General features: G+C 43.3%; 1 protein-coding gene across 1 annotated transcript; it reads left to right on the top strand.

Annotated features, from left to right (window-relative positions):
• The first annotated feature begins 71 nt into the window (after positions 1-71).
• Positions 72-21,941, top strand: MTMR6 (myotubularin related protein 6). The gene is made up of 15 exons (XM_083736770.1): positions 72-123; positions 938-1,120; positions 7,818-7,934; positions 9,539-9,701; positions 9,967-10,124; positions 11,288-11,416; positions 12,251-12,385; positions 13,316-13,448; positions 13,940-14,049; positions 15,009-15,134; positions 15,768-15,817; positions 17,265-17,465; positions 18,186-18,320; positions 18,409-18,535; positions 19,401-21,941. Exons 2-15 carry the CDS (start codon positions 1,097-1,099, stop codon positions 19,653-19,655), a joined length of 1,863 nt encoding a protein of 620 aa, XP_083592896.1. The 5' UTR covers positions 72-123; positions 938-1,096; the 3' UTR covers positions 19,656-21,941.
• Positions 21,942-22,949: the final 1,008 nt, after the last annotated feature.

The following is a 22,949-nucleotide window of genomic DNA, read 5'->3' on the forward strand; positions in this document are numbered from 1 at the left end:
GGATGGATGATGTCACAAGTATTCCAGTTTACCAATGACTACCCTTGTGTCCCCTGAAACATATTTATTCTGGCTTCACCTTCCTTGGAGTCTGCCAGATATATGAAGTATGATCTTTAGCAGGTGTCTATATCAATATATTTTAAACAGGCATACGAAGCCCAGGATATGCAATGCGAGAACGGGCCTTTTCTTTCCCTATTTATGAAATCCTCTCCCAGGGAGGTTCATCTGTTGCCTTCATTAGACGCCAGGAGAAAAGGTTCCTCTTCTCCCAGGCCCTTGGCTAGTTAAGTAATCCTATGGCCTTTTAATTAATTAATTAATTTTAAAATAACTATTTATTTGGTTTTTCAGATTAAAATTTTACAGTCACATATCCAGCATACAATATAGAAACAAGATTCCAAAGAATCTCCTGGACTTCCCTCCTCCCCTTTATGGGTCCTATAGTTAACCATTTCCTCCTGCATCTTTTATAATAATCAAAATCTTTTACCTCTTCATTGTGTCCAAAATTCACCATTAAACTACAAGTGTTATTCTGACCCTACTAACTATTTTAACTGTTTACACTTTTTTTAAAAAAATAATAATTATAAATTTCCCCCTATTCCTTATTAAAATTTTGGTCTTCCTGATTTCTGATTCTTCTGGGCATTTTAGCCATTTTTGCATCATCACATCCACTTGATCTGCCATTCTTCTCTGGTAGGGACTTTATCTTCTTTCCAATCCTATGGCCTCTTAAACTGCGTGTGTGTTTGTGTGGCGTTGTTTTTGTTTGTTATTAGGGTGCATATTTTTTGTATGTGTTCGTGTATTGGTAAACCGCCCTGTGATCTTCGGGTGAAGGGCGGAATGATAAGCAAGTAAACAAAGCGGCCTTTTCTGTTTGAGAATTCTCTCTTATTTGACTGGGTCTTCCACCCGGCAGGGGCCGCTGTGGGACGGATCCGGCCCTCTTGCAGGCCGCTTTGGTCTCTCCACCTCCATCCCCAGCACTCGATTATCAGGAAGTGTCTCCAGGAGACGCCGGCTGAGCGGCTAGTCGGAGAGGGGCGGCGGCGGCGGGCAGCTTGGGCGCGGTGGCATCATGGAGCACATTCGCACCACGAAGGTAACTGAGCGGGGCCTTGCTCGGAGGCCGGCCTTGTCCGCCGCCGGAGGAGCGTGGGAGGGAGCCTTGCAGACCCCGGGGGCTTCCTCTTGGGAGGCTTGAGCACCCGATCGAGCTTGCTCCCGGATCGCAGCCTTGCCGTGAAACTGTGCATGCCTACTCAGACGCAAGCCTGTATGTGCCTTAGGCTGCAGTCCTGACCGACCCATATCTACCCTAGAAGTCATTCCCATTCAGTTCAGCGGGGCTTTAAGGTTGCAACAAAACATGCACAAGAAATAAGTCTTATGGCACCATGGTCAATTCTGCTGTCGCCTAAGCTCTTTACTTGTTTCCATCCTATCTAGCCACAATTTGAGGAAATTGGTTCCGAGGCCATGATGGTTTATGGCACAATGCCTTGGGTGGTTGGGCATTAAGGTTGCTGCCATACTGGCTGGAATGCAGCTAAGTTTTACTCAAGAGCAGGCCCACTGAAATGAACGAGCGTGACTAAATATTTAGTGAGTCCACTCTGAGTAAAACTTGGATGAATGTCAGTCACCCTCTGGGTTTCTTTTGCTGTTTGCTGCAGCAGGCTGTATCTGAACTTAGAATTACCATTTTTAAAATATTTTTATTAACCAATTTCAACATAACAATTTATCAGTCCTCTTAATCAATTACATTATTTCCCCCCCCAACTCTCCCTCTCCCCCACCAAGGACTTCCCTCAGCTCCCCTCCCTGATTTATTTACATATATTGTTTTCTGCGTATCTGAACTTAGAATTTAATGGGATCCTTAAGTTTTCATGGACTAGTGCTCCCATGATCCTATGTGTGGTGAGAGTGGGCTTTAGGCCGCAGTAGTTTAGGCCGCAGTAATGTGATGCTATTTAATCTTACAAACTGCACTAATTTCCATAGTACTTACTGTCTGTTAAGGTTGCAGCATATAGCCCTATCTTATTCATGTTTATTTGGAGGTTAAGTTTTCAATTATATATGTGTGTGTGTTCTGTGTCAGCGGGCATGATATCTTACGAAGTTCAAGAGCATAGTTCCTGTCCCAAGGAGCTTGACATACATAATTTGAAACCACGGGGGGGGGGGGAGGAGGCTAATGGCAGCAGGAGAAACAGGATTGGGGAGTGGACAGGAAGCCAGTGTAGGGGTTTAGATAGAGGTATTGCCTGATGTAAGGTGAGAGGTGGAGCATGAGAATCTTAATCTCAGGGTTGTGGGCAAAAGATTTCCGCATTGCAGGGGGTTGGACAAGATGACTCTTATGGTCCCTTCCAACTCTGCAATTCTCTGATTCTAATTTTGATGTGTTTCCAGTCTTCTTGTAACCTACAGGGTGATATTTTCTGACAGGGCTCTCAGCCAAGGGTGGGGCCCATTTGATTTTATGAGATCATGTCATGAGATAGACAACAAATTCCATATTATCTTTTCCATCTCTCTTGCCAGGTCTTTTGGAAGGGCCATAGCTCAGAGGTAGAACATCAGCTTTATATGCAGAAGGCCCCAGGTTCAATCTCCAGGCATCAATGGGAAAGACTCTGAAGTACTGGCAAGCCACTGCCAGTCAGTGTAGACAGTACTGAGTTAGATGGGTCAATGGTCTGGCTCAGTAGGAGACAGCTTTCTCTGTTCCTATGTCTTTTCAGTGGAAGTCATGTAAGGGTTACATGACAGTTTTAATGCAGCTCATTTCCAAATTGAATTCAAAATATTTTCTTTTTAAAAATGACATCATCTTAGATTGCTGTGCTCTTAGGGAAGTTTTATCACTGTATAAACAAGCATTATACAGGGATACGGGTGGCGCTGTGGTCTAAACCACAGAGCCTCTTGGGCTTGCCGATCAAAAGGTCGGCGGTTCAAATCCCTGTGACGGGGTGAGCTCCCATTGCTTGGTCCCAGCTCCTGCCAACCTTGCAGTTCAAATCATGCCAAAATGTGCAAGTAGATAAATAGGTACTGCTCCGGCAGGAAGGTAAACGGCGTTTCCGTGTGCTGCTCTGGTTTCGCCAGAAGTGGCTTAGTCATGCAGGCCACATGACCCGGAAAAACTATCTGCAGACAAACGCCAGCTCTCTCGGCCAGTAAAGTGAGATGAGCGCTGTAACCCCAGAGACGTCTGCGACTGGACTTAACTTAACTGTCAGGGGTCCTTTACCTTTAAACAAGCATACCTGTATGCAGAAAAAACTTCTTAACTTTCTCTACACCCCCCACCCCAATTGTTTCGTTCTGAAGCTAAAGTAACTCAGTGTTTTTGTGAGTAGCTGGAAAACAGTGGCTTAATATGAGTTTAAATTGTGGAGAATCAAAAACAAAGATTATTGTGTTTAGACCTGAGAAGCTTAATACTGCCCTTTGACCATTTACTACTTTTCTTAAGTAGAATCATAGAATCATAGAGTTGGAAGAGACCACAAGGGCCATCGAGTCCAACCCCCTGCCAAGCAGGGAACACCATCAGAGCACTCCTGACATATGGTTGTCAAGCCTCTGCTTAAAGATCTCCAAAGAAGGAGACTCCACCACACTCCTTGGCAGCAAATTCCACTGTCGAACAGCTCTTACTGTCAGGATGTTCTTCCTAATGTTTAGGTGGAATCTTCTTTCTTGTAGTTTGGATCCATTGCTGTGTGTCCGCTTCTCTGGAGCATCAGAAAACAACCTTTCTCCTTTTACAATAGAGTAAAAGCTCTATTGCATTGTAGAGGATCACTGACCTTAGCCTGAAATGTGATCTGTGTGCATAGATCTCAGAGCCATATAGACTGTTTGCTGTTGTAGCACAACCTGTCCGCAAAGCAAAACCACTCCAGAGTATCAATCAGTATTTACTCTTGCTGTGTGTGACCTGCAGTATTTTTAACTTCTTAAAAATTAAACCTTCCACTGAAATTCAGATATCCTTTGAATGAAACTTTGTATGGCAGCGAGAGAGGAGGAAGCAGATGACTTATCTATAGTAATCTGCAAGTTTCAAAATGCTAACTGAGGCAAATTGCTGGTTTTCCAGGCCGGGTTGGGGGGAGGTTGTGGAAGAAGTCTCTGTATGCTGCAAGTGCCATTAGTCACAAAAGTAATTGGGAAATCATCAGCTGAAGAGGAAAGACCTGCACCTCAAAAGGAGTATGGAACGTATTCAGGGCATGCCCAATCACTAGGCAGACTGGGGCAGCCACTTGAGGTTACAGATGCTGGGGTCCCTGGTGTTCCTCTGAGTTTCCTGGCTGTCCTTTATTGTTGGAGGACACAGCTATGCAAGCCATGTCCTGTCCTGCATCCTGTAAGATATTCTGCTCCCCTCAGGTGCTGTAAAGTACACCATCCTATTCCTAGCACTGAAACAAGATTCAGCTGCCGTGCTTCTGTACATGGGTGGTGCAGGGGGGGAGCTGCCTCCCCCCCAAATTAAATAAATAAAAGACTTAACTAACTGACTACTTGCATCACAGATACCTCGGTTCTGCCCCCCCCCCAACATAAAGCCTGCCCCACCTCCAATATAACCCTGTGCCCATGTGGAGAGTACCATCTACATTCATACCTCATGTTACGTTTGCTTCCAGTTGAACGTTTTCAGGTTGCATCCCGCAGCGACCCGGAAGTACCGGAAAGGGTTACTTTCAGGTTTCGCCGTTTGCGCATGCGCAGACGTGCAAAAGGATGTCATGCGCAGAAGCAGTGAATCGTGGCACGCGCAGACGCAGGTTGCGTCCTGCTCATGTTGCGAATGGGCCTCCAGAACGGATCCCGTTCGCAACCAGAGGTACCACTGTATACCTTCACTTCAGGCAGCAAAATGTTTTGGGCTGGATCTGAGCCTGTTCCTTTTGGCTTAAAATGGCTATCTTTCAGAAGGCAGAAGCACCTGTCATGCGATTTATGCTGTCTGTTCAACTCTGTATAATGCTACAAGGTTGAATATTCTTTGGGGGAGTTCCTAAGAAGGAAGAAATTGTGCTACAATGCTGAAGTTTCCTTTGGGGAGTTCCAAAGAAAAAAGAATCACCCTTAAAAAGCATCAAAATGCTCACAAAGCAGCCTTGTAAATAAGCCCACAACAGTTACTAGCCTGCAGAGTGTTTTAATAGCTTGCTTGGAGTCTAGTAGAGAAGGGAGAAAGAGCCCACCTCATTCCTATACAGTACTGGGTGCAGAAGAGAGCCGTTCCCTCCTCTGGCAATCTGTAGTACTTAGTCTCTGTATTGAGCACAGAGGAATGATAAGGCACCCATCCCTCCTCTGCCAGCTTGCTCGTTTTCCTGGTCACCTATTACTACAAAGCTGGTGCAGCTTTACCTTTACGCTCTCCTTGCTCTTCACCAGTGACCTCTACACCACATTGGTCCTCAGTTGCCACTCCTTTGGCCCACATTTTCACGGGTTGTCTTGTTTACTTTTACACATAGTGCAAATAATTCAACAGCTCAAAGTGACTGGCTTTGTGCGCAAGCTACTGTTTCATCCTAAGGGCTGCACATGTAGTAACATGATAGCAGCCATAAATTAGCTTATGGAGAAGTGGATTTATGCCACGTTTATACTTGATACTTTGCAAAAAGTTCAATCCTTAAAATTAAATAAATCCTGCCCTACAGTTACCTGTTCCGTTAGACTTCGTTTCTGAGGATGCTCATGTTTTCTTGTTTATTGGTGTACAGTTGTGCTTATCAAAATTGGACAGGGTGGCTGAGTAAGGGGGGAAAGTACAGTTCACAAACTGGCAAGTCTCTGCCCCTTAAGGGCTTGCTTTACTTTAGACCCTGGTCATGTGACTTTGACCTGATCCAGTCTGCCTGTGTAGCTGGTCCTAATGATTTTTTAACATAAATGTGCCTGGAAAGCTGCTTTAGTTGAAGCTGCTGATTTTCTGTTTCCTGCAAATTAGCACCATCATATTTCTGAAAACTACTTATTTAAATGATGCTTACTGATTTGTATTGCCAGCATTTTTAAAAAGCAAAGAGCTGGAGAATTGGTTATAAAATGTTTCTTGTAATCTGGCCAGGTCAAATATTGACGTTGAGACAGAATTCAGGAATTGCAGATACCTGCATTGCTGATGCAGGAAGTTCCGTTCTTGTTGCTGCTTTCTCCCTTGAGTTCTAGTTCTGCTGGATTGTATGAGAGATGCACTCTCTGAATCTTGTGGCAGACTCATTGTTAGAGCTCTAGGAGCAGACTGGTGAATTAGTGCTAATGAGCCAATCCTGCCAAGAGAATATGAGGAACGCATCCTTGCCAAACCTTCCCTTATAGCCTCTTTGTGGTAGCTTTTCTGGCCTGCTGTTGGGATTCAGACAAAACAGACCTGTAGAACATTCAAAGTCAATTTCCGATCGGTTAAAAGCAGCTAAATTTCTGAGTGCACCTTCTGCAAATTGCTCTCTGCTACAGCTGAAAGCATCCTATGTTATTTTGGAAGAATACTGCACGCAGGACCCTTTGGCTCTTCTCAGCCTTTGTGATTTGAGGAGCTTTTTCGTTTTCTAAGAAGGATAGATTTCCCCTCAGTCTCAGTTCAGAATAGGCCTTATAGGACATATGTGGCATAACCACACAGCACCATACTTTCCCTCCTCAGTAACATTTAGCAAACAACACACCTAAAAAACAAGCACCCGTGTTCTTCCTTAAATATGTGGGTTACAACAGAACCCTCTATTTGTCTTAGCAGAGAAAAGCTGTGTTTGGTCCCATGTATAGTTATGGGGGTTGCCACCCAAGGCCTATAGCCTTACTTTGGTGTTGCTGTGTTATCTGCTCAGCAGTTCTTGAACCGTGCTCCAAGTTGGATGCAGGAAAAGTAGCCCCTAGCTCTCTCTAGGAGCAGTCTTTCCAATAATCTTTCTGAGATCATTGCATGATGGTACTATTTGAAATGAGAATTGTGGGAGAGAATTTGTTCACGGCAGAACTGTACTGAAAAAACACAAGAGGCTTAATAGAATATGGAGCAGGGGTCAGGAAGGTTTATCTTGCCTGGGCCGTATCGGCAGGCAAAAATTTCCTGCTTGGCAGGGGGTTGGACTCGATGGCCCTTGTGGTCTCTTCCAACTCTGTGATTCTATGATCCCGCGCAGACGCGATTTCTGGCACTGTGGAAGTGAGTCCCCATGTTTAGTGCAGCGCACGAGTGGACAACTCGGTTTGGGGGTGGCTCGTGGGCCAGTCAAACAACCTCCGCAGGCCGCTTCCGGCCTATGGGCCTTAGTTTGGTGACCCCTGATATAATCCCGTTTCTGTTCTGGGGGCTGCATTGTTACCTTTGCAAACACAGCCCCTGGAACCAGTTGATCTTGAGTTACCACTTAGCCAGGGTTTTACTAGCCCAACCAGAATGTTGTCCTCTTGGTCAGAAGTCAGAACGGGAAGATACAAAGCCAGAAAATGTTCTAGCCGAGCGGTTCTTCCTGTTAGCAGGCACATGTGAGCTGCTGCAGCCTAGGCTGTGCACGTTAGGGTATCTGTCACATGCCTGGTGGCTGCATTTTGCATTATTGGTGCATTGTGAAGCCTAAAGGTGGTCCTTGCAAATGCACGCACACTTTGTTGCCAGATAGCGATCTGCCCCTTAAGAAGGAGATAATGAACTGAATGACCGGGCTGTTTTTATGTCAAGATCATATGTTTCATAGCTTTACTTCATGGCAACGTGTTCTCTCCCCTCCCCCCCCCCGCCCTTACAGGTCGAACAGGTGAAATTATTAGATCGTTTCAGCACAAACATCAAGTCACAAACAGGAACGCTCTATCTCACGGCAACTCACCTGTTATTTATAGACTCGAGCCAGAAAGAGACATGGGTAAGGATTCCGATGGTTTTCTCCAATGGGGCACCCTTTTTATTCTATTTTGTGTCGCTTTATTCTGATGTAGAGGACTCCCCAGGCCCAGTCTCCTGTCTTGCAATAACTGGGTAATTGTTGCTGCAAGCTGTTTTAAGTATGCTGAATGTGAGGTGCAATTGTTTTAAATGGGTATTTAACCACATGCTTCCTTCAGGTTGACTTCCAATGTTTTGCAGGGCACTCTTCCAAGAATCAGAGGCTTTAGTTCCAGCCTCCTGAGAGAAGGCTGTGGTATTCTCACTTCATTTGGGCCAGTTGCCCAGAGATCATTCCTGTGCATGCGTGCAGATTAGCACTGGCAAGTGTGTGAAGTCAGTCTCCCATTCCCAGGTCCAAGCACATCGTCAGTTCTCTTTGCCCATTCCGCCACAGTTAATAGTTTAATTTTGCAAACTGTTTTGTTTTTTTAAGTGTGCTGTATATCCTATAATAGTCTAGCTAATTAAACTCCATCATTTTATTGAGTTATGAATAATTGGCATCTCCCCCTTTGGTAGTTCCTTAATTTTAGTCTTTGAAAAGAGAGATAATGCTGAGACTTTTATTAACAGGTTTCTGGCTATGTATAGCTAGAGTTTTTCCTCAGTGTGTTGGTGTGTCTGCATTTGTAGCCTGTTTAAGGTCACCTTCAGAAGCAGGACTAATAGAATATAGGTTAGCTCGTATCCCTACACCCAAAGGGGCTTTTCACTGCTTTCTCAAATAGCAGTCCGTGCTCTTCATTCCACAAGGCAAGTTGCTTTTGAATCTGAGAGAGCCAGAGAGAATCGGAGAGCCAGTGTGATGTAGTGGTTAAGAGCAGTAGTCTCGTAATCTGGTGAACCGGGTTCGCTTCCCTGCTCCTCCACATGCAGCTGCTGGGTGACCTTGGGCCAGTCACACTTCTCTGAAGTCTCTCAGCCCCACTCACCTCACAGAGTGTTTGTTGTGGGGGAGGAAGGGAAAGGAGAATGTTAGCCGCTTTGAGACTCCCTCGGGTAGTGATAAAGAGGGATATCAAATCCAGACTCCTCTTCTTCTTCCTCTGAGGGGAGCTTGGAGTTATCTGAATACCAATTGCTGGGAACCAAAGATGCGGAGAATGCGGTTGCGCCCTGGCTCTGCTTGCCTCCCATGGCCACTGTGAGAGCAGGATGCAGGACTTAGATGGAGCTTTCGCCTGATTCATCAGGGCTCTTCTTATCTTCCAAACTTTGAGATACAGTTTGTAGTGGAGTATGAGAAAATAAGAATTAAAAATAAATCCCACCGGGGTTACTCCTGTATTTAGTATATCAAATTTATTTATTTTTTTCTTCATACAGCTGAAAGAAGTCCCAAAGCAAGTTAAAAGAAAAGCAAAATACAAAATTTCACATTAAATGTCCAGAAAAGCAATAGAAATATTTTAAAAGGTTGTTAAGCAAAAATATTGCGGACAGGGTCTTTGGATACTGGTCACAGCATTAAGTAGTGTAGCACATCCGATAACAAGCAAGCAACTTGAGATAATGTCTTCGGTTCTTCCGTGGAAACAAAGAATTATGAAAACGCCATTGTGGGTTTTCTGTGTGCTGCAGATACTGCACCATCATATTGCTGCGGTAGAGAAACTCGCCTTGACCACGTCCGGCTGCCCCCTGGTGATCCAGTGCAAGAACTTCAGGATAGTTCACTTCATTGTTCCCAGAGAAAGGGACTGCCATGATATTTATAACTCCTTGCTTCAGCTGTCAAAACCAGGTAGTGTGACTTTCTCATTACACAGGCATGCCCTTGATCCCTTTACCCGATTCTCCTGTTCAATTGCTATGTTGTTTTATCATCTAACTTAACTATGGTTTATTATGTAACTTAATTATGAGTGCTTGTGCAACTGCTTTTTATACTTTGTAAACTGTTTCGAGCGGTATATAAATTAAACAACGACGACAGTGTGGTGACTCTGGAATCCCTCAGCGAGGCTCAGGCTCCTTCCTCTTTTTCTCTTTCTCCTGGCTTGTTTTAGCAAGATACGACGAACTGTATGCCTTCTCATACAACCCAAAGCAAAAGGAGGAAGAGCGAGTGCAAGGCTGGCAGCTCATAGACCTTGCAGAAGAGTACAACCGGATGGACGTGCCTAACTCGGACTGGCAGTTATCAGATGCAAATCGTGATTACAAGGTAACAGATTGCAAAAATAAAATAGATTGCTAACATAAAATAAAAAATGAAAGACCAAAGTGAGAAGTGGCATTTTCCACCTCATTCACACTGGAATAATTGTTGGTCTGTTCCTTTTCCTCATGGGAATTCAGTTTCAAAGGTTCGCTTGGAAAACCTTGTTTCTTGCAACTCTTTTGCAGCTGCTTCGATTGAGTTCACACTCAATTGCATGCAGGAGGGACGGATGACTCAACGTGTCATTAACTGAGAGAATGTATGCCACAATATAATTAGGCCCCCTCTCCCCTTGCTGTAGAACTCAGTTCAGTTTTGTGTGCAAGGCTACAGCAACTTCTTTGCTTCTCTTCTAATTACTTTTTTCTTGCTTGTTGTGCCTCTAACTAAAGAAGAGGCAGTGTAGAATTAACACTAGGAATTAAACCCCCACACCAGTTTTATTTTTGAAATCATGCAAGTATTTTGATGCAATGGCCACCAACCTGAATGGCTTTAACAGAGAATTCGGCAAATTTATGGAAGCTATGGCTATGTGCTACCTCCAGTGTCAGACGCTGCCGTGTAACACAAACAGGAGAGGGCTCTTTGCACCCATGTCTTGCTTGCAGGCTTCCCACAGGCATATGGTTCGCCATTGTGAGCACAGAAAGTTTAGACTAGGTAGGCCTTTGCTCTGATCCAGCAGGGGTCTTATGTTCCTGACATGTTTCAAAAACCCAGTCAGCGTTTTTCTGAAGCCCCGATACTTCAGAATTCTTCTAGGTAAGGGTTAAGCAATATCCATTGTGAAGATGGAGCTCTGTGGGAAAGGCCTTTCCCATTGATTTCAGTGGATGCCACCAGTTGCACACCATATCTTGAGGAGGGGAATATTTTTCTTCCTGAGGGCCATATTCCCTTGTGAGCAGAGGTCTGGGAGTGCGTACTATTGGTTGGTGAGGGCAGAGGCAAAAGTAGATAGAGCTATGGCTGTGGCTCTTTGTACCAGATGCTACCTTCCCACTGCACACAAGTCACTTTAAGGACATTCCAGCCTGGCAAAAGCACTTGGGCCCATGGAGCAAGGCTGGTGAGGGCAGTGGCCTAAGGAGAGTTCCAAGGGGGCTTCCCCATCCCTGCCATATCTAAATGCGCTATCCCTTATATTTCCTTTCCTCCTTCAGATCTGTGAAACATATCCCAGAGACCTCTATGTTCCCAGGAGTGCAAGCAAGCCCATCATTGTTGGAAGTTCTAAGTTCCGAAGTAAAGGAAGGTTTCCTGTGCTGTCATATTATCATAAAGATAATGAGGTATAGTCTGATTTCCATTCAGGGGAGATGGGCTAAAGGCTATTTTCCATCACAGGAAAAGACAGGAAGGGTAAGTACAGTAACCCAGATTCATAGATCTGTTGCGGCCCATCAAAAAGGGCTGTTAGTAGAATGTAGCATTGGGGTAGCCCCCACTTCACCAGGGCTGCAATTCTAGCCCCACTTACTTGGGAGCAAGTCCCATTGACTTCATTGGGACTTAACTTCTGATTAGACATGGTTACGGCTGCACCACAGATATCTGTATCTATATGCTGATTTTGTCAAGAGTTCCGGAAGTAGAACCTTTACAACTTGTCTTGTGTTGCAATTATTCACACTGGTTTGAAAATTCAGGACTTAAAGATTCAAGTTTTTGCTTCCCGTTTATGGGGATGTGGGGAAGTTGAAACTAGAACTAATAATAGCATGCATGACACCAAGAAAACAAACTAATGTGGTCTGGGCATTGAAAAAAATGGTTTGAGTTGATTGTGCATAATGCAAAAGTGTCTTGTCTCTCTTCTAGAAACTAATTTTGTGTCTGCCACCTTATATCTCCAGCTTTATCACTAAAATCTGGGCAAACCGTCTCTGCCTATAACAGAGGAAACCATGAACTCTGAAACATTTTGGCTTTCAAGTTTCCTTCTGGAGGTTTTGCATCTTCAGAGTCCCATGCATCACGCTTCTGGCTTTCATCTTCCCTTCTTGCAGCTACCAGAGAACTAAGAACTGTGCTTAAAATTCAGACCACTGTTCCTGTCCTCTAAAGTGCTCATATAGACCTTTCGTTATCTTATCTTTATATTTGTCTCTCCATCTTCTCACTAGGCTGCCATTTGCAGATGTAGTCAGCCTCTCTCAGGATTCAGTGCCAGGTGTCTGGAGGATGAGCACATGTTGCAAGCGATCAGCAAAGCCAATCCTAATAATTGCTATATGTATGTTGTGGACACCAGGCCTAAAGTAGGTATCATTCCCCCTAGTTGGTTTCTCATGTGATATAATGCTGTAGTTCGGAGATGGGAACTACTGCTCCTTAACTGCACCTTATCGTTAGGTTGCTGTTTCTGTTAGGACCCAGTTTGATGAACAACCTGAGAGTGGCAATGGGATGAATTGGAGTTGGAAAGGGCCTTAAGGGCTGCCTAGTCCAATTCCCTAATGATGCAGGAAGTTGATTACTGCAGCATCCCTGTTAGCTAGTCACTCTGCCTCTAATAAAGAAGAACCCAATGCCTTCCAAGGCAGTCTGTTCCACTGTTGAGCAGCTCTTTCCACCAGGAGGCGGTTCTTAATGTTTAGGTTGCGTCCTTTGTCTTCATGAGTTCTTCTGGGTTCCACCGTCTGGAGCAACAGAATAAATTTGGGCTACCATCTGTGTGTTTGCAGATAAGTGGCTTCTCCAAAGTAAAGCATACTCGGCTCCTTCCTTATAGGACTTGATTACTAGATCCCTCATCATCATTGGACTAGCTGTTTGTACTCATGGACTAATCCCCCCCCCCCCCGATTTTGGAGGAGTTGCTTACTTGACTCAGGCCCCTGGCCAGGGCCCAATGAACAATGCAACTGATTGAATACCTCCAGAGGGCTTTGTACTGGTGCTTCTCAAAATAGCAGCCTTCCATGCCGCATAGCATATTGTGATTATGCTACTGGGAGCTGCTATTCAGGCTTCAGGACAAATTGTGGGGGGTTACCAAGTGAGTAGGATGCTTTCTGATACTTCATATCCAACGTGATTAATGGTTTGGCTTAGAAAGGAGGAGGTCATGAAGGGAGGAAAAAACCCTGTCCTATAGATCTGGAAACCTGAGCAATCATAACGTTCCTAATATTTATCAGATGGGAGTTCCCACACATTTTAACTGCTTTACCTCCTTTATTTTCAAGCTGAATGCACTGGCCAACAGAGCAGCAGGTAAAGGCTATGAGAATGAAGACAACTATTCTAATATTAGATTCCAGTTTGTGGGTATTGAAAACATCCATGTAATGAGATCCAGCCTGCAGAAACTTTTGGAAGGTATGTATAAATTTGCTTCTAATTGGTAGAAAGCACTTGATAATTACAAAATAGACTTTTGTAGAGCCTTCGCCACCCCCACATAGCCATACCAAACAGCTTATTGCTTGAAGTAATAAATACAGTATCCCTTATGTACCGAAGGGTTAATACATTGGTTTCTATCTTTCTTTTTTTGTAAACCGTTTTGTGTTTTTTCTACTCTAAAGCGGAATATAAATCTTATGAAAAAAATACCTGGAATGCACATCAATTTCAGGTCCCTCTCTTTTTGTTTCATGTGACATTTTCAAGCTTTCAACAACACGCATAGTTCAGCATCCTCTCTTGCACAGCCCCCATGGGATGTAGATGAAACTCTGGGAAGAAAAGGTTGTTCATATCAAGCCTAGGAATTGATTTGTTCAAAAGTGAAAGTAAGCTTCAGTTGCTTCCCTACAGAGGAAAGTGCCGCTATTTGAATTTAATGACCGAGTATCTTTCTATTTCAGTCTGTGGGACAAGGGGCCTGTCAGTCAATGATTTTCTGTCTGGTTTGGAGAGCTGCGGATGGCTGCGACACATCAAAGCCGTGTTGGATGCTGCTATCTTCTTAGCCAAAGTAATTTGCTTTCTTCAACTTGTGGCCAGTGGTTCATGCCCATAATAGTACACCAGCAGGTGCAGCCTGCATTCCGCAAGCTTAGTTACATTCCAGGATAAATGCTCAGGGGCACTACCCCAACAACACCCAATTTCCTTTCTAACTTAGTAAGGAGGGTGGAATGCTCCCAGATCCAGTTGGCTGGGTGTATTTAAGAAGGTGCTGCAATTGGCTACTCAGTTCATGGAGTCCCTCCACCCGCATGTGGTGCGGGTTCTTAGCTCAAGAGTAGAGCAGAAGCTTTGCATGTGGAAGATCCCAGTTTTTGTTTTTTAAAAGAAAGATCAGATAGCAAATGATGTAAAAGGCCTCTGCTTGAGCCTGAATTCCAACTCCCATCAGCCCCAGCTGGCACAGCCAGTGATCAGGAATTATAGGAGTTGTAGTTCTGGAACTTCTGGAGGACTACAGGTTCCCCATCGCTTTTCTAGATAGTTACTCCCGGCTTAGGGCAGCTTTTTTGTGTCCTTAGGTCTGTATTGTCAACTTCAGACGTTCCAATTGCCTTTTGGCATTTGGAAGGAAAAGAGTGTGGACTGAGTAACTTGCGCCTCCCACGCCTCAGGCTGTCGGGTATCGATGCACATACCACAACCATCTGTTTCCCTGTTAGGGCTGTTCCAAGCGAGGAGATATCTCGCTGTATCATGGTGCCTGAGTGCAGCAGCAGGCTGTATATTTGAATCAAATTATTGCTGCTGTTTGTTGTGATTTGCTAGCTGCTTTACTCATTGGAATGTTTAGGGAAGCTTTTAGTGTTTGGTGCATTAATATTTTGTTGGAAGCTGCCCAGAGTGGCTGGGGAATGAATGAATGAATGAATGAATAAATAAATAAATAAATAATTCAAAGCTGTGTTTGTTTTCCTTGTGATACAAGTGCATACGCATCAGTCAATCTTCTTGTCTTTTTCACAGGCCATAGCTTTGGAGAGTGCAAGTGTGCTAGTGCATTGCTCCGACGGCTGGGACCGGACGTCTCAAGTGTGTTCTCTGGGATCTCTATTGTTGGATCCCTTTTATAGAACAATGAAAGGCTTTATGGTGCGTACTTGAGGCACACCAAGTTGTTTTCAGTTGGCACATGCTACAACCGAGTTACTTTGGTGCAATCGCTCTTGTTTTACTTCCTATATACCATTTTTAAATGGCGCTTAATATGCGAAGTATGTCATAATAAATATTGGGGGGGGAATCTTTATCCTATAAAGGTACATCATTAACATTCAACACCGGTGTTAATATCTGCAATGTTGGGGTATCCCACCAAATAACTTAGCAGCTGCATGCTATGCTAGCTGCAGCTTCTGACCCATGCACAAGGGTAGCCCCTCATAACAACACATTATAGTAGTCTTAATTTTGAGGTTGCCGATGCATGGGCACTGTGGCAAGGCTATCTGAAGGGCACCGAGGTTGGGGAAGAAGCCTGTTTTGTTTACAGGACTTAATTTTAAGTAGTAAACACACCAGTTGAATCAGTTTGATTTTTTAATATTACTCTGACATGAGACTTAAATCTAATGTATATATTTGAGTTTAGGATTATTTTGGGCACTGCTCTGATATTTTGGGTTTAATTCATCAAAACCAAGAACTTTGACCTGGGTAATATAATCCAAACTTAGACCTGCAGCATAAAAACAGATGAAAAGCTGATGCCTTGTTTTCTTCTAGGTTTTGATAGAAAAAGACTGGATTGCGTTCGGGCACAAATTTTCAGACAGGTAGGGTATTTTGCCAAAATGATGCTGTACGTTTGAATTAATTATGTAACTCATTGTGTTACTATTCATATGCTTACATAGATCTCATAATCTTATAAGGGACCTGTATACTTTGAGTCCAGAAGATGCATTTGCTCTGTTTTTAGAACCCCTCCTGAGCTGGGACACTCCTCAGATGACTTTTTCTGGATATCAGCCCCAGTCCAGCCAGGCCCTGGTCTTGGATTCCCTACTTCCCAACCCAAGACCCTGGGGAAAGCTCTGTTCCTTGCACAGACGGCTCCTGGCTTTTAGCATCTACCCTGAGCTTTGTGTTGTCACCAGTTAACTTAGACTTGGTAGCCCCTCCAGGATGAGCTATGAGTCATGCTCCTATACTTACTGTCTTTCTGAGAGCTCATCTTCGTGTGTGCCCCATTTTATTTTTGGTTTCTATGTGACTTGGCATGTGCCGTTCAGAGCAACATAGCAGTAACTTGGGTAGGGCGGGGTCCAAAAAACTGCATCCCTAGTTCCACCTCCCAAAGCAGGCTTTAAGCTAGTGTTTTTCAAATAGCCGTCTGTTCCACCTCCACCATCACTCTGCTGCACAACAAACTGGCTTGGAAACATGGTGGGACTTCCACAGAGCAATGGAGATGTGCTCCTTAAAGTCAGAAAACCCCCTTTAGATCACATTTGGTAATTTTGTTTTCTTCGTGTCCACTAATCGTTATCATAGGTTGAACCCAACTTCTTGGAGTAGACCCCTTGATATTAGCAGACCTAAAATGAGCCAAGACCATTCAGATCAGTGGGTCTACTTTGAGTAGAACTTAGTAGGATTCAACCCCAAATATTTATTATACTAATAAACTGCTTTTAGTTCTTTTTTAAAAAAACCAACAACCCTAAAGCAATACACAGAAGAATAAAAAGCATATGATGGCTAATAAAACAATACAAAACATAATTCCACAGCATCCACAGAGACCAGTAAATATATGACAAGTTTCTCTACTCTGCAAATACTTGGGTGCACAGAAAGGTTTTTAGCATATCCTGAAAACATAGATAAGACCCAACTGAACCTATGAAAGGAGGAGGAGATTATGTCGGTGCATTGAATTTTTGTGACTACCCAGGGTTAGTTTTGCCCACCATTTCCCCCACGTATTTATCCTGAAGTGCTTTTGCAGCAGCTGGTCTTATTTTAATGAAAATGAAATGTAGAAGTTGTTGCATGCTGCTTACTGGATCTGCTCTGCTGATGATTTTCATACAATATGAAGGTGGGAGGAGTTCCATTCTGTCTGTCTGTCTGCCCCATTAGGTTTTATTGCTGTTGTAAATATTCTAGATGGTTGTGATTACTATTTTACGTTGCCCTTCGTTCTCTGTTGTGACCCGCAGTCGAACAATAAAAACTAACTGGCTGGCCTCTTTTAATGTGGAATGTATTTTATAGATGTGGTCAGCTGGATGGAGACCCAAAGGAAATCTCTCCCGTGTTCGCTCAGTTTTTAGAAAGCGTCTGGCACCTGATGGAGCAGTTTCCGCAAGCCTTTGAGTTCAATGAGGCTTTTCTCCTTCAGATCCACGAACACGTCCATTCCTGCCAGTTCGGAAACTTCATTGGGAACTGCCAGAAAGAACGAGAAGAGCTCAGGTAAAGTTTCATATTAGCTCTCTTAACCGCTAGGGCTTAGAATCACCTTTCTGGTGTGTGATGGTGGGGAAACCAGCATTGCAAAAACATTAGATCTTTTGCACTCCTTAAAACATGAATCCTTGAAAAATCTTCTTTAGAATATAATCGCTTTCAAGAGAGAGAGAAAGGTTTATGGGAGAATCGTTCTCCCTTTGGTTTAGAAATACACCCTGCCCCAGCATGGCATTTCACTACTTTAAATTCCACACACCCTAGACTGCAGTTTCCCATCGTCAGATAAAATGATATATATCTGTAGTGATAATCCATTGTCCAACTCTGATTAAAACTTGGTTAATCACCACACTATATCACCTTCTACCCCCACCCCCACTTTAAAGTAAAGAAACAGCATGGGGGAGGGGGGAGGGAAAGACTCACCCCAAAATACTGCAGGCACAATCCAGTTCTGTTTCCATTCCCTCCCCACCTCACCCCCAGTGATTGCTTTCTGGCCATAGATCAACCTTTCCTAACCTGGTTTCCTCCAGTTGTTGGACTACAACTCCCATCATCCCTAGAGCTGATTGAAGTTCCAGTCCAAAACATCTTGAGGCTGCTAGGTTGGGAAAGGTTGTCCTAATATCTCCACTGTGTGGGTAGCTTTGCCATTGAAATATGACATTAGTGTTGTTCAGGCCCTGACTGTGATTCACTCAAGTTCTTCTTCCCTTCAAGATTGAAAGAGAAGACGTATTCACTGTGGCCTTTCCTCCTGGATGAATGCAAGAAGTACCTAAACCCCATCTATAATGAGAATTTTTCTCAGTCGCTCACAATTCTGGAGCCTGACACAGTATCATTTAATTTTAAGTAAGTTTCAGTGATGTTTAAAGAATAATAATAATGTTCCAGCTGCCAGGATGGTGTATTAAAATACTATTGCGATTGGCACGTGCAGGTTCTGGAGGAACATGTATCATCAGTTTGATCACACCATGCACCCCCGGCAATCCGTAGCCAGCCAGGTCATGAGCATGAGCGAGCAAAATAAACTGATGGAGAAAGACATTAAGGAACTGGAAGCTGTGAGTATTTCCAAGAACTATTTTGTCTTCAGAGGTCTGACACAGGCCTGCTTTGCTCCTAAAAGGTCAGAACCGCATCCCATCGGATGCTTTTTCAAATGATGGTTTCTTTGTATTGCTTTTGTGAAGATTATTTTTGCAACTGGCAAGGGAAAGATGGCACTCCACCTGCTGGGCCATTCAATAATACGCACACAGAGATGGACTGGAACATGTCAGAGAGCAGTTTGCACCAGAGGGAGACTTAGAAGATGCCCTTGAATGTCAGCTTTTCATCCGCATACCATAAATACCAGTCCTTTGTATAGTGTAACTTGCTATCCAAGTTGTGAGTCTTGTTTGTTTGTAGGTCTCTTGGGCTGACCCTGTTAATAGGCTCCCCATCCCAATTCCTGCCTTAGTGCATGTACTACAGCTGTTCAGGAACAGCAGAGGGTACAGAAAGTATGAAGGACCTGATACTATAAGGTAGCAAGCGGTGCCACTGATAGTGCAAAGCTGCAGTGTGTGTGTGTGTGTGAGAGAGAGAGAGAGAGAGAGAGAGAGATAGTTCAGAAGTTGAGTGCATTGGCCGTGTTTCCCAGAAGGCCCCAGGTTCAGTCCATGGGATCCCCAGTTAAAAGGAACTCTGGTCGCTAGCTGGGAAAGACCTCTAGATGAGTCTGGAGCTCCACTGCCATCAGAGAAGATGGTACTGAACTGAAGGAAGGAATGGTTGGACTCTGTGTAAGGTAGTTTCATATGTTGATAGGGAAGGTGAGGAGTTCGGTAGGTTGGGGGCTGGATGTGAACAACAGCTTCTCAGGCTCCAAACGGTCGCAAAAGGAAAAAGGAGCCTACTCTGAAATACTCCTTTTAATCCCAGAAATTAGGTCACCGTGTAAACAAGGAACTGGATGCGGCCTTCACCAAGGAACCTTTGCGACCTGTGTCACCAGTTCTTAAGACATCCCAGTGCTTTAAGAAAGAGCAGCCTCTTCTACATGGGAATGACTGTATTCGAACAATAGAGGGCTCCAACGCAGCAGACAATCGGTACAGCGAGTATATGGAAGAGCTCGCCAAGACAGAGCCTGGTGTTGTCAGTCTGGAGTATGGAGTGGCAAAAATGACGTGTTAAATGTCACACGGAGTATTGCCGTCTCTTTCTTAAAATACTGACGGCGCATTGTGAGACTGGTCTCTTGGAGCGTGACCAAAAACCGGATTTGTGTAAAGGAGAGCCTCATTGATGTAGACTAGCATGGCACACGAGTTGCTAAGGAGAAATGCTGTTCTTGTGAGAAGTAACTGAATTTAACAATACCGAAAGGAATGTGGAAAATTTAGTAAAAACTTCTTTTGGCTTAAAGAAATGAGGAATGGAAGTTGTTGTACGTGTCTAAAGGATAACAAACTTTAGTTTGCACTAGATAACTTGGAATGCTATTTAATATATCAATTGCCAAATGGTTTAATGGGCTTTGAAGATCTACTTACCGGGGCCGCTGAAAGTATATGTATATAGATAGACTGTACTGTGTATGTGTACTCCTATTTAATCTGTTGCTAATTTTGATGTCTCATGTTGCCATTGAAAGTACTGTATATCACATGCAAAAGATGGAAACTTAGCATCCCAAGTTCATAGCATGATGTTTGGAGATACATGAGAGAGGCACTCAGCAGGATCTAAGTTTGCTTTGGTAACTCTGGAATTCCAGATCTCCCCTGCCTCTTGAAAAGTCCTTTTACAAAAATCAGGAAAACTGGTTATCTAGATAAATTAAAACTGCATCCCCAAGGGCTGTGAATCTTCTGCAGAAATCTAGCCACAAGCCTTATAGTTACGTTCCAAAATCCATCTAAGGACAATGCATTTATTATGCCATCAAAAGTGTCACAATATAGCATGCAGGCCTTTGAGTTCTCAAGAGCACTTTCAAGTTCTGGAGAAGTACTGGAGAACTTGAAAGCTTTACGTAACATTTTGGAACATTCTGATTGGCCAAATAAAAGCCACTGGCCCAGTATGGATTTAAAATTTGCCTTTTACGTGCCAACACAACAGTCTTCACATTTATGTAATTGTGTGTATTCCTTCAAAGAGCCAAAACATTTGTGTGGGATGGATGGGTGTTCATCTCAATTAAAGCAAATGTGGTTCTAATTTTTTGTGTGTGTTTCTTTCAGATCAGTCAGGTTTCAGAGTTTTTGAAAGAATTAGATATTGTAAGCTAATAAAACAAAAGAAATGCTGTAGAAGCAGTATCTGTTTTTCTGAGTTTGATCAAATTAACGGTCGTCTGCAGGGTTTTTGTTCAGTTTGCAAATCTTTCTTAAAATAAATATAGGGATTTTTTTTAAGCACCTTACTTTTAATCAGTAGAAAAACTATGTAAATGAAATCTTCAAATAAGTCTCCTTGGATAGCTAAGGAGGTAGCCGCTCTTTGATGTGAATGGAGAAGAAACAATAAACTTTAGGTTTGCAGGCCAGCTGGCTGCACGTTTCTAAATCCACTTGCTTTAAAAACCTGATAATGCTCATATCCTCAGGATACAGGATGCCACCTGGGATTGAACTGATCTCTAGTTAACTAACAAGAAGGGTTGGTTAGGAGGATTATACTGTGTCCCTCTCGCATATAGGCAAATCAAATGTATCCCCAGAAATCATTGTCTCGGCTTCATCAGAAAAGAGAATGGATTTGCTTTCAGCCTGTGATCCTGCTTCTGTTCACATTTTTCACGTTAGTTTTTATTGTCTTAATGAAGGAAATGAAATGAGCTTTGAGAGCCAAGATTATAAACATGCATGCCTTGGGGTATCATGTGCTCCCTAGGTGGTATGGTAGGCTAATTTGTACCTGAGGGATCAAATGCTTATTTGGCTCAGAGTGAAAATTAGTTTAGATTTGCTCTAATCCCTGAAGGCTTTTGATCAAAACTGCCAATACGCAGCATGGAACTTGACACAGTTGGCCGTGTTTCCCTCTTCCCTAGTTGGGATCCAGGCTGTAACAGCAAGGGCAATGCAGGTCATAACTTAATGGAGTTGGCAAAATTGTATAGGGGAGGAGAAGCATTAACCTTTCTAAGTGGTTGCTGGTTTTGTATTGTAATATGTTTAAAGAGGGAACAATGTGGAGGGTATTTTTCAACGTCGTCTTGGTGGTAGATGTTCTTGTCCACGGCTGGTTGGTGGGTTGGGATCCTGCATTCAGTGTAGTAAATGCTGTAAAACTGTACATTCTCATGTCTTCTGCCACTTTAGTGGATGTTGCATTGATACTGACTTTCTGAAAGTATGAGGACAGAAATATGTGCCTTCTGGTTGTTTCCCCCTTTCCCGTTTTATGCTGTGGACAAATAATCTCCCTGTGTTACCATAAACACTGAAAATACAATACTAAATGTTGCCGTAACACACGTTTCTTGTCGTCTGTTTGTATATTAGTAAGAAATAAGCTGCAGAAAGCTGCACATCAGGCTTACTGTGGAGCTATGGAATTAACAGGGTTGCCCATGTTGATCTGTTGCTGCAAAAGCAGTGATGTTTTGTGGCCCATGAAATACAAACCAAGTCACTATGGCATAAGCTTTTGTGGGTGATGGCTTACCTTGTCATGACTATTAATGATTAAAAAACTTTAAAGATGCAGCGTCAAGTGAAGTGTTCAGCGTCCTCTCGCTTGGTCCTCACTCTTTCAACCAAAGTTCTCATATAACTTGAACAGTTGTTAATTGATGAGTGTTCCTGTTGAGTATTCTAGTCTGCCAGCCATGGCTTCTTGCAGAATACCATTGCACCCCAATCAACACTTTTTCTTTCTCATCTGACATTCAACATTCTGTTGCTACTAAATATGTTCAGTCCTCATTAGGCTACTTTGGGGTTGGGTTTCTGCTTTAGGTTTTGCTTTTTTACAAATTGGGCTTCTGTAGTCCTCTGGGCTCTCATGAGCACGCTGGTACCTTCCACTCTTTCTCAATATCCCATACCTATATATATTCAAGTAGTTTTCCCTGTGGTCACAGAGCTCTAGGAAATGGAGCTCTTACATGATCAGTGTGGAATCCTTCTGGCCAAATTCTTTCCCCTCTATGTTCTCCACCTACATTAGGTGAATGGTGTACTTCAGACCTGACCTGCATGCCACACAAGTGTAAACTACAAAAGAAATTGGATCTGGACAGATTTCATCATATTGATGAAACTGACTCTTGACTCAGAAGCTCTGGAATTTTTAAAGATTTTCTTTCTTTTTTAAATAATCCTGCAAACATAATACCTTGTTCCAGGAAATTGTGTCTGTTTCTTTACATGTGTTTGGTTGTTTTTTTTTAATTAAAAAAAAATGACGCTTCCCCTGGTGCAAAGAGGTACCATTTTGATAAAAGCTGTATGGGTGAGAGTTAATTGTGTAGAGGGA

This window comes from Podarcis gaigeae, assembly GCF_964106915.1.
Source record: "Podarcis gaigeae genome assembly, chromosome: 4".
NCBI lineage: Eukaryota > Metazoa > Chordata > Lepidosauria > Squamata > Lacertidae > Podarcis > Podarcis gaigeae.